General features: G+C 40.1%; 1 protein-coding gene across 5 annotated transcripts in view; it reads left to right on the top strand.

Annotated features, from left to right (window-relative positions):
• PLA2G4A (phospholipase A2 group IVA) overlaps positions 1-12,184 on the top strand; it is an 81,801-nt gene extending 69,617 nt beyond the window's left edge. For 4 of the 5 annotated variants that reach the window (XM_068952042.1, XM_068952044.1, XM_068952043.1 and 1 more), the window contains 4 exons: positions 4,477-4,661; positions 9,219-9,414; positions 9,649-9,806; positions 11,249-12,184. In XM_068952042.1, the coding sequence (XP_068808143.1) occupies positions 4,477-4,661; positions 9,219-9,414; positions 9,649-9,806; positions 11,249-11,380 (671 nt within the window). In that variant the 3' untranslated portion in view covers positions 11,381-12,184. The remainder of the gene's footprint in view (positions 1-4,476; positions 4,662-9,218; positions 9,415-9,648; positions 9,807-11,248) is intronic. The other variant, XM_068952046.1, reaches the window with a different exon arrangement.
• Positions 12,185-12,453: the final 269 nt, after the last annotated feature.

The following is a 12,453-nucleotide window of genomic DNA, read 5'->3' as shown; positions in this document are numbered from 1 at the left end:
AACTTCCTGGGTTTAAATTTGAATTAAAATAAAATGCTGGTTTGACAGAATGAGCCTGCTTCTCTGAGACAGTTAAGTTTGAGTATCGGTCATCTGGGATTTTTCTGGCTAAAAACATTTGACAAAAGTTTGATATAACTGCAGTTTTTCAGTGTTAGCTGAAGCCCACGCTCATAAACCTGGACTAACAACTCTAATCTAGCGACTGTGAGTAGTCTCAGTGTTATGGTCAGGAGTAGTAAAAAACCTGGAGTTCCAGTAGTTGATACAAAATGCGGTCATTCAATAGCGTGGCTAGTGTATCTACGTTTTAATGCTATTATTGGATTTTGCTAATGTGTGTAAGAGCCTGGGAGCACAGAGGAGTAGACAGAAATTTAATTACCAAGGCACTGGATGTATTTAAGCTCTGCATATTTATTCCTTGAGCACAGAGAGAAGTCTGAATCGCTTCACAGCTTTCTTGCTTTCTTATTAATAGACACCCCAAAGGAGCAGTTAAATGAATCGGAAAAGATATCAAGCTTTGCACATCTGATTGTGTCAAAACTTTCTTAGACTCACTGAGTGCTAGTCATAAGCCGATGTTAATCATTACTGAGGACTGAATTTAGGATCTGCAGTACCTAACGCAGAGATCCCAGCTGCTTCACCTGAAAGTAAAATCCTTTAGGAAGAAACAGCAGGCAGTGAAACGGGTAGGACGAGGCATTCATTTAAAAACACGATCGTGCGTGCCGTATTCCCAGCGTATGCCCTCTCTCTTTCTCCTCAAAACACAATATGGATGGTTTCAAAGACCTGTAGATTCTCCTGCGGGTCCTACATGAATTTGAGGGGGCAGGACACAGCTGGATACCAGCCAGAATTACCTGATCTGCGCAGAAGTGGGAGCAGAGCCAAGCAGTCTTTCTCAGGCTTGTGAATGCAGCTAGGAGCAGTGGTTTTAACTGATGTTTGTCAGGAAAAGTTGGCTGGCCAGGGAAGAAGGCCAAGTAGGGGACAAGGACCCATGTTTTATGAGTTTACTGTGGATATGCTGTCTGCCGAGGCTCTTACACACCTCGGTGGCAATGAGGAGAATTACTGCCGCTTAGTTCGGCGGAGCAGCGTTTAGTTCCTTACAGCTGTGGAGCAGAGAGTATACATGCGAAAAGTGTTTTTACAGTAAAAGTGTGAGCTCTTCAAGAGCTTTAACTCAGTGAAAACACCAGCCTAGCTCCTTTATTTGAACTGCATTTTCATTTTGCGCTCCTTCTTATGTATATCCCCCTAGTTTGGGAATTTTAGCTCTTTGCTACTAGCTCGTTGATACCCCTGGTATATGTGCTCAAAATACCTGGGTTTAATTTGCTATTGGTTTTGTTTTTATTGACCATTTTCTTAGCTGATCTCAAATAAGCTCTAAAACCTTTACACCCCCCAAATGACTTTGTTGTTCATTTGGAGTTGTTGTGTTTCTATGCCTTGACATTACAACACACTAAAATCACTTGAGAAGGTGCCAAATGAATAACAATAGGGAAAAACACCCTCATAGTTTCTGCTTCCTTATTTCAGTATTCGTGGAAAATCTATTACAAACGATGCACGTCAGTAGCAAATGCCATTTTCATCTCTGTTACTTTCATTGAAGCTGTTGGCTGCAAGGAGAAGTGTTTGCAAATGAAAACGAGCATGTTCCAGAGGTCAAACTGTTAATACTCTTTTATATATCCGATTACCGCACATCAGACAGGCACGCTGTGCTGCTTCCATAAAGAGCTGGGCTCACAAACATCTGTGCTTCTCCCAGTTTATTGTTTCATGGACCAAAAGCTTCTCTTCATGTGGATGCGTCTTTCTTCAAGGCGGCCCACCTGGGCTGAAAATTAGTGTCCAAGGCTCGGAAAAATGTTAGTGCTCCTTTCGGGTTTCATACTTGTTGATGAATAAGAGAGCTGAGCTACCAGGGCTACTAGAGTGATTGCCCTGGCTTCGGGTGTCATACAATAGAAAGGAAAAGAGCGCACATTTCTTACGCAGCCCTCCGGGTTGACCGCAACGCAGGCTATAGCGTGGGTGCTGCTTCTCTTTAGCATTAGGGCTATTAGTATAGATTACACCCCTCTCGGGGGCAGCTGTGCTCTCGCCTACAAGCTGCCCTCTTGTGCCTGATCGTGTGCAAATCGAGTCAGAATAAACGCTGAGTCTGCCTTTAAAGTCGTGTCATTAAAATAAATATAAATGGTGGATTATTTTCATTTCCTTTTTTAATTCTGACCCTGTAACATGCACGTTGAGTTACATGTTGGAACTTTTCATCTCAGTTTGAAGATTAGAAATGTACTTTTAAAGAAGAATTATAGCAACAAGAAAAAACCCTTAAGTTGAATTCTTCTGGTAATAACGATAAATTTATTGATAATATTATGACAATGTCTCCTGTAAAATATGTTAAAATTATTATGCTAAAATTGGTGATCAAATCCTGAAAGCTATAAGTGTAGGAACCATCTTGTTTCTCCCTGCCCTGTTGATGTACTTTGGACAACATTTTAAAGATTTTTATAAGGTATTTGTCTAAGCAATAATACCGCTAATCACAAACATTGCTCTAGCTGGTACAAGTCTTGTTTAAAGGATCACTGATAACTTTGTTTTGGCTTCAAGCTGAAATTTTATAAAAGAAGCTAGTATAAAACTAGACCTAAGAATGTTTTTGCAATTTTTAAAAATTCCATTGAGAACAAGGGTTCAAGATGAATTATGAGTCGTGGGGTATTTGAAATATTGTCTTTAAACAAGAGGGGGGAAAACAAAACTAGCTTTAATTCATTTTTGTTTCCCAGGTTGAAAGAGAAGTTAATGAACAGAGAAGGTGCTAAAAAGTCTGTAGCCAGTGTGGTTTTTAACGGTAATTTTTGAGTTATGAACCTGTTGATAGACCTTAATATATATTTCAATTGTTTTTTTTCCCTAACTTACGGTTATTACATACATCTATTTCTAAAATAGGTATCTCAATGAGCTTGGCTCTTTTAACAATAGACAGTGGTTGGAAAGCGTTTTTCTCTCTTAGAAATCAGGGCAAAAATTAGGAAAGTGGTGCATCGTTTGTTAGCACAATGTCCTTGAGTAAATAATAATAGCAAAAATTAAAGTCAGAATATTTGCTTTGAGATTTATTGCTGCTCATTGCAATAAATTGTCCTCACGTATCCTGAAATGAAGGAGGAAAGCTGTTCTTAGGAACCTGAGTTTGAATTAATTTTGGTAGATTTTCCTTATGCTAAAATATGTTTTTTTTCAGATGACTTTGATGTGCCAATAGGTAGATGTTAGGAAACTAAATAATACAAGAAATAACGTACACTGTTCTGTTCAGCATTCCTGAGATTGCACTGCCCTCTGCAGAGATGAGCATTAGTTCTTTGTCAAAATTCAAAAGCATGCACTGGGAATCTCTGTAAGAGCTAGAGGAAGAAGAGATTGTCAGGAGGGAAGTTTTCACTGCAGGGATCGTTGAGCAGTATGCAAAGATTTGGATAAGTGCAAAGAGACTTACGGAAATTGCTTGTTCTTTGCCGAACTGCCCCAGGGGTCAGGGGCTGGAGTCAGAGGGGAAACGTCATCATCTTTGGCTATCAGTTTGGGCAATAGAGGTGGGAGACTATTTTATACTAAACTCGCATTACCGTCACAGTGAAGTAGCTCAAATTTAATCCATTTCGGATATGGATCTGGGTTGTTGTTTGTTTTTATTCCCAATGTCATAAGAAACAATGAGGTTATGAAATTAGGAATAGGTTGAAAAGCACGTGATTTGTCTCGTTAGTCTTACTTTTAATACACAGGCATAGACAATCATCACTCAAGAGCAGAGCCCCATCAGGGCTTCACAGGCAAATTGCAGTTATCTGGGGGAAGAGGAGGTGGGAGGACAGTGGGTTTGGGAGGGAACCTCCTCACAGCTTGCGTGTCGCCTCTCTCGGTGCCCTCGCCCTTTCTTGCTCCTCTGACCCGCAGGAACCCCATTCGCTAACATGGAGTACGCTCTTCACCCGTGCCAGTGTATGCTTCTGCCTGGCTCCCCTCTGTCTGCAAAATGAGTCTTTTCTTTCCTCCTTCTCTGCCCCAATGTAAACAGCCTCCTTTGCTGCTTGGGTGGTTGGGGAGGAAAGGAGAAAGCTGGGAAGGCTAGGGTCCAACCATATGCCTCCGTTGGTCGTGCCGCCTCTGCTTCTGCCTTGGGATGGGATGTTTGTGTACGTGACCTACTGATGTCCCTCTCGGCCCTGTTTTGTTTTGTTTTGTTTTCTTCACTCGTTGAGACGAGAGCTAAGATCACACAAGAGTTCACAGTATGCCTAGCTGGAGTCCTGTCCGTTTTCCATCTGTGAAATCTTGGGAACCACTTGAAAGGCCGGGCCCATCACAATGGCAGTTCTTAATCGGTGTGTTGTGTTTGTTTTTTTTTTCATTTGTTCTGTGCAGATCCTGATGAATTTGAGAGGATATATGAGCCTCTAGATGTGAAGAGCAAAAAGATTCACATAGTGGACAGTGGGCTTACATTTAACCTGCCCTACCCACTTATCTTAAGACCTCAAAGAGGGGTTGATCTCATCATCTCCTTTGATTTTTCAGCAAGGCCAAGTGATTCCAGTCCTCCTTTCAAAGTAAGTAAGATAGGCCATTCCTTCTGTTCGTGTTAATAAATTTAAGATGACTCAGTTTTATTCTTCCAGGCAGATCAGTTGCAAATTTAATGGTTTCTAAAGGCTAACCTTAGAGCTATTGTATCTACAGCTTTGGAGCAACTTGTTTCCACATCAGGGCAGAATATTCCAGCCTGTCTCAGTTCCTGTTTACATGACTCACATGAGACAACTGACAGAAAGAAGGCAAATATAATTTGGGTCTCGGTAAACCACTATTTGAAGTAATATCTATCTTGTTTTTTATGAAAATCTTGCCTTCAACACAGAGTTGCAGAATTTGATTTTATGACGATATTAAACAATTGAGTCATTTACTGTTACTTTATAAAATGCGGTAACAGAAAGAAACAGTAAGACAGAAATGTAATAGAAAAATACTCTAATTGTTCCCTAAAAGACAGTATGAGTAAGGGAACACGTTAGACTGCTACTCCAATTCCATCCGATTCAATTCTATTTTTATTGTAAAAAAAAAAAAAAAGAAAAAAAAGAAAAAAAAGAAAAATCTTTTTCTTTGTTACTTTAAGATCTCCAGGGGATGCAATACTGGCATACACTCACATCACTTACTATGATCACATATCATAATAAAGTATAATAATGAAAAACCATTTAAAATTTTCAGAAGTTTCTCACGTGCAATTCAAAAGTGATTTAGGAGTTTAATTCCCAGCACGTGTGTGTAGATGATCTCTTCTCTGAAATGAAGGTTTAGGATTTTCAGTAACCAAACAGCGTATTGAAAGTCTACCCTGAACATAAATAAGATTTCAGTGCAGGAAGGATTGATAAATATTTCAGTGAAGAAATGATTGCAAGTTTCAGGAATATGTTCTTTGCAAGAAACTTTTATTATAGCAGTTTCATGAGTACCTGCTTGGGCTTTTTTATAAAATATCCTGCTGTACTTCAGATATTTTTTATATTCCTTGGTATTCTTCTTCCCTGACAAAGATTCTTAAAATCAATTAAATATCTGTAATAAGTTTACATACTGGGGACTTAATTTAGCTGTCATTGAGGTCAAGGGAAAGTCTGAGAATCAGTCTGGATCAGTCTCCTTTGGAAACTGTCCACCAAAAATCAATATTTATTTTTACGATCAGAAATCTAACAATTCTCCCAGCTCTAAGAAGGAGGCGTTTCCGCATCTTATGGATGAATTACTACATGTATTATTGGGCATTGAACATCAAGTGCATATCTGGCACCAGACCTGAACCCTGGCCCTACTAATTTTAAAACTAGCACAATAATAAGATTTCAATCAACTTGCTTGCAATTAGAAAATCTGGTCATATGCCTTAGAGATTAATAGGCTGTCTGGAAGAAATGACAACAGGGATGACGACGAGTAGGTAAAGGAAGTCTGTGAAATGGATTAAATGGCACCTTCTGAAAGTCATCAGGCGTCCTGTTTAAACCTCCGCTCAGGAGAGTTGCCCAGCTGGGAAGGCGGCATAGCAGGTACGAAAGACAGCCCGCAGGCATGAGCCCCACTGTCGCACGGCCACTCCTCCACGCGATACTGTATTTCCAAGGCTTTTCAGCCCCTTTTAGTCTGGAACAGATAGAAGCGGACCTTAGCATAAATGAAAATCAGACTATATACACCCACATGCAAATATAGGAACAGGAAGTTTATAGTTTTGTCTCAGGAAAATGATAGAGGCGTGTGCTAATTTTCCGCCCCGGTGTCATCGCTAGATCGTGACAGAGTGAGAAAGGCCCAAAGCCTAGTGTTGCAGTTACAGAGTTTTGTAACTACATGGAGTGGTTTCTGTGTAATTGACATTGAAAGAATTCTCAGAATTAATTCCCGTGAGCATTAGTGGTGGGAAGGACTGTAACAGCTCGGATGTGAACCAGCAGGGTCCGGTGCTTTAGCTCTTACAGCCATGTGATGTAAATACGTGGCTTTCTGTCATCTCGTAGAAATGTGTCCAGTATTGCTAAATATATAACATTTTGGAAGTGAAATTGCCAAATATGTAATGTTTTGGAAGTGATACTTAACTGTTCAAGCATATCTCACTGCAGTAATCCCAGTACTGATTTGGGTAGGATTCCTACGCCCATCCAGGCCAGAAGAAAGTAAATACAGCAAAATACGGGTTTTCTGTGCCAGGTGTGGAAGGCACAGCCGTCGATCCGTGCAACCTGCACAATCTGCGCACCCAGACAGCTCTAAGGGATCAGAAAGAGGTTAATGTCGGATGGCTATGGTAGCTGACGCAAACCCAGCAGCACTTAAAAAAAAAAAACTATGCTGGGGTACTTAAAAAGGCAACGTTTATCAGACAGCCAAGTGAGTCTTGAAGAAGGATTGCTAAGTAGACCAAACAGCTATTTCTAACATAGCTGTTTGAGAAACCATCTGGCCTTCTCTGCGGCTTTGCTGTCAAGTTTCGCTTAGAACAACCAAACAAAGAAGACTGCTCCCTTCTTCTCGCTATGAGGGGACAAAAACCCAAAACAATGTAAGAAACTAATAGTGGTAGTGAAATGAACGCCACGTAACTACTGTCCAAGGCAAAGAAAAACAAGCTTCAGCAAACTACAAAGGAATAACTTCTGTAATCTCTACGGTTATTTTGCAGGCTATCTGTAAGAGTAATATACTAAGAAAGATCAGCCAATGCTGCGCAAGTCCTTAAATTTTCCTTAACTGGCCGAATCCCAGTTCGTTCCTTCAAGTTCCTGTTCGTTTAAGAACTTGATTGTTTTTGTCAGGATTGAGTATTTTCCCCATCAGCTCAATTTACTGGCTCAACACCGTCATTTCCTCCGAAACATCTTCTTTTTCCTCACTTTTTAAAATTCTCCGCGTGGAGTCTATGTGAAAGGCTGTGTATTGAGGTCTCTGTTTCTCTTTGCCTGCACGTTGAGCTCTTTTATCTCCGTCAGTTGCAATTTTCTGTGCCGCTTTGGGGAATGTACCGTAACGTGGAGAACTTGATTAGAAATAGCAAAGTGGTGTGGTGGTTTCTTTTTTTTTTTTTTTTTTTTTTTTAAAACCCATCTGAAGGATTTTTTATTATTATTATATAAACTGTAATTTTAAAAAGGTGGAATTGTTTTCAGAAGGAAGAATGATGGGAAAACTAAGTGGTGCCTTAATTAAGTGGTTTCTTCAAGCCACCGTCGCAGGGAACGGTTCATTACTTCTGAATCACAAATAGGGTATTACAGCAGCAGTGATGTGCCTCCAGGTGATGCACAGCCGTCGCCTGCAGGCAGCGGTTACGTGCTCACGGCCTCCATTCGCCCAAAGGACACTGACCAGTTTTGTTTGCTGCCTGGACGATCCCATTGGTTCGGCTAGCCTTAAAAAGAGTAAATGTCCCTTCAAGAGCTGTGGTGTCTATTATAGGGCTGTAAAATGGTTTTATTACTCCAGCACGTAGGGAAATCAACCAGCTGAAGTCAATGACTCCACTCTTGTTTTATCATTTTACACCCACTGTCTTTTAATCTCTTGTGTATCCAAAACAGTTGCCCAGAGAAGGGTCCTGTTTCCTTCCAAAGCGAGATTAAATATGCTGACCTTCCCCTGGCTCCCTCTCACACACCCTCATTGCATGCTTTTGAGTCATTATTTACAAATTATTTTGTTTACCGAGTTGTCACGAGGGTGGGGAGGGAGGAAAAGGCTGGTTTCCAGGCTCGCATCTTTGCTTAGCACGCTTTCAGCTGCCGTTCGGCACGGTGATGTGACTCCAAACAGAACAACATGTGCATCGGTGTTTATCAACTCTCCTTGGTTTCCATAGCGCTGATCCTCCGTTTGCAAGTAAAATTGTGGGCAGTTTTTTTTCTAGCTGTCAGCTCGGTAAATTCACCCCAAGATTTACGTGACAGACCAACTCTTTCCTTCCTGTGAATCATCCCAGGTGGGGAAGATTGGGCAGGCTGAATTAGGTGCTCGTTTCTACCTGTGACGCTTCAGCTTTAAAAAATACCTTCCGTGGCAGTTACGGAGCCCTACACGATCATGCGGGGTTTGCATGGACATAACCAGTTATATCAGCTTGTGTGCTGATGCCATCCCAGGGCTTTTCAAAGCCTCTCCCCTGTGTGGCATCTAAAGGCATGAAAAGTGTTTCTCAGTATGCCCTTTGGTCACTGAAGTCAACGCAAGAGTTATTACTTAAAGAAAATTGAAATCTGTTTTTAAGATGTGTGTTTCATTATAAGGGTATGGGATGTAGCAGACTTTAACGGAGGCTCTGATGCATAAAGGCTTACCTAAGTCCTGTTAGTTGCAAAGAATACGCATGCCGTTGTGGATTTGGGATGGAAAATCTACCATTTAAAGAAAAAATGATGGGTGTTTTGCCGTCTTGTATGCAAAGATTGACTTGGTCGGTCCTTTTGCGGTAAAGAAGCATGACTTAATAAAACTGCTCCGACTACTGATAACTTCTTTGCTCTGTGACTGTCCAGGTAAAAATCCCGCTTTGCAGTGGATGTTTTAAAGCATCTTAAACTTTTTTTTGTTTTTAATCTTTCCAGGAAATTTTGCTTGCTGAAAAATGGGCCAAAATGAACAAGCTTCCTTTCCCCAAAATAGATCCAAATGTATTTGATCGAGAGGGCTTGAAGGAATGCTATGTTTTTAAACCAAAGGATACCTCTTCAGAGAAAGACTGTCCAACTATAATCCATTTTGTTCTGGCAAACATCAACTTTCGGAAGTACAAGGCTCCAGGTGAGCTAGCAGTTTCTGATGCTAAATCTAGTTGTTCCTTGAAGCTCTGTATCAACATATCAGTGATTAGATACTGGAAATGTTTTGTCTCTGACATAATTTCTTGAATCTGTTTGTAGTAGCTATGGATTTCAAAAGATCCATTAAAAAATGAGATAGCTGGTCCTCGGGCTTAAAATTTAGATTTTTCTTTTTCAGGATGGTGAAGACCTTTTGTATTTGTTCTGTATGCAGGTGTCCCAAGAGAAACACAGGAAGAGAAGGATTTTGCAGACTTTGATATTTTTGATGATCCTAATTCACCATACTCTACCTTCAACTTCCAGTATCCCAATGAGGCTTTCAAGAGGCTACATGATCTAATGGAGTTCAACACCCTCAATAACATCGATGTATGTATGCCAGCGCAGAAGGGGCTTAAAGTGTCCGGGTCGCTAAAGGCGAGAAGTAGCTGATGTGAATAAAACCCTGAATCTGCCATATCGAAAGTTTAGAGATTTACTTTAGGACTTTCCTTATTGATTTGTTTTGACATATTAAGTACTTTCTGCATATAAAACTGAGGCTGAATCAAAAGCCATTACAGTCAGTGGAAAAAAACTGCTTTATTTTGATGAGGGTTGGAGTATTCTCTAGGAAAGTTCTTTGCACAGACTGTTGCATGGTCCACTTATTTCCTTCCAGCCAGGGAAGGGAAGGAGAAGGGAAGGTTTTAGCTGCATAGATAATACAGTGACTGGAGTTATCTGAAGTGAGACTGGAGAGAGTTGGGTGGGTTGCAGTGAGAATTAGGGGAGCCAATTTTGCCTTTTCTGTTGATCTCCGCTTTTGAAGCGCTGAAATATCAGTGCTATGAGAACTACTATCATATATGATCCTCTGACAGTTATAAACTTCCAGGTAAATATGCTGCTGAAAAGGCCAGAGGCGCTTTCTAGTGCATAAAAAAGTCTAAACAATATTTCTGGGGCTAAGATTGACTTAATATTGTGGTCATCTTCTGCCAAATGGACGAACTAGTCAAACTTCTGTGCGCTTTTTGTTTGACCCTGTGCTTGTTAGGATCCGTTCCAATTCATTTTCTTAACTAATTTGGTTATTATGTTGTTTTTTTGTCATTTTAACATCAAAAGTCCTGCAGTGTAGCTAAGCAAAGGTGACTAGGCAGGACATAAGACATTAAATCCAGGATGCATTTTACATTCAGTTGTTCATGTATGTAACTGGAAACAAAGGATAATGGAACTTTTTTTAAGGATCTCTGGAAAATTCTAGCAACTAATGCAGCCAATAATGATTTCTTATATTATTTAATTGATACTGTTGCCCAGGACCTTGCTCTGTATCCCGTTTTCCCTGCAACACTCGAATGCCTTTCCATATTCACAGGTGTGACTGTGAATGCATCATCAGATATAGATTTTCTTTTAGTGTAGTGAGTGAAACTTGTGACTTTGGGACAAAGTAAGCAGCAGAACTGAAGACTGAAACTTTATCAAGATATTAATGATTCACATAGCCTTTGAGTATTTTCTCATGGTTTTGACTGATCTTCAGAATCGCACTGGGACTCAGTTTAGATGGTGTATATTCCTGTGGGACTGCTTTGATGCCAGGGATATTCTGCCATCTGCCAGCACAGAAATCAGTGTGTTATGCAATCAAGAGAGTGGTATTCAAAATAACACTCGGCAATTGCTTTGGTCCGTGACGGAGCACTTGGGAAATTAGCAGCCACAGGTGTTAAGATCCGATAGGGTCTTTTCTTTCAGTTAAGAAATCATAAAAATGGTAGACCTTGCCGTGAATGACACGCTGTTCGTCTGTTTTCCAGGTGATCAAGCAAGCTATGATGGAAAGCATTGAATACAGGAAGGAGAATCCATCCCGCTGCTCAGTGTCTCTAAGCAATGTCGAAGCAAGGAGATTCTTTAATAAAAACAACCTTAACAAAAACCATACGTAGAGGATGTGCTGTAGCTCCCACTCCTCGAAGAGGCTGTCTCTACCTTTATAACTGGAGTTGAAAAGACATTATAAAGAGCATTGCTGCTCTTGAAAAGGGCTGTGCAAGACTCCTGAAAACTGTTTCTTATGAATTTCCAAGTTTCAATATTATTTTGTACTTCTTACTTTTAACCTAAGAATTGAAAACATTTCAGTGTGCTGGTCATTCCCTTCTTTTAAAAACTATGGAATTAGGTGATTTTGGCTATAGAATCATTTGGTTCACAGTAGGGGAGGTGTTGTATTTTTTGTTTGTTTGCCTTGTAAGTACTAGTTTTTCCCAGTAGGGCAATTTTCTTATTTTTAGTTGATGTAAACTGAGCATATCTTCAACTATGTGATGAGATTTGAAACACGAAAGAATAAAATTTTAATAACAGAAACGATATAGATGTATACCTGGACTTGGGCCCAGATCCCGCTCCGCTTTGTATAAATGAGAAAACTTGCTTTGACTTTTGTTGAAAAGTCAATAAAAATCAATAACTGATAACTATTGCTAGGCAATAGCAGCTCCCTAATATGTTAAGTCACGTAGCTGCTTACCAGTACTGTTAAGGTTGATTTCTTTTACTGGAAGGGATTTTGATCACTAGGAACCCTTGGCTATATTGGCCTTACCAAATCGAGCTGTGTTTCAGATTTTGCTTTTCTTGCATTAATAATAGAGCAGTATCTTTGTAAAAAACACACACACACACACACACACACACACACACACACACACACACACACACACACACACACACACACACACAAAACCTTCCCATTTTTGATAACAAGTGGGTAAAGAAATGGGGTTTATACCTCTTTGATAATATTCTGAGTGGGATTCTGAGCTGGCTGTTAGCGTTAGCAGAGCTTTGGTGAGTGATGTCAACAAGGATCTACTTCCGAATCTTTGAACGTCAAATATTTTCACAAAAATTGAAGTCCACTTTACTACTTTTTAATGATGTATGTATCCACTCAGCAAAAAATCCAACCTCTTACCGTTTTTTTTCCTCTTTTTACACAAAATCACGTTGATTG

The sequence above is a fragment of the Struthio camelus genome, chromosome 8 (assembly GCF_040807025.1).
Source record: "Struthio camelus isolate bStrCam1 chromosome 8, bStrCam1.hap1, whole genome shotgun sequence".
Classification (NCBI taxonomy): Eukaryota; Metazoa; Chordata; class Aves; order Struthioniformes; family Struthionidae; genus Struthio; species Struthio camelus.
Note: the sequence above shows the minus strand (reverse complement) of the source record. Positions and strands in the feature narration are given on the sequence as shown.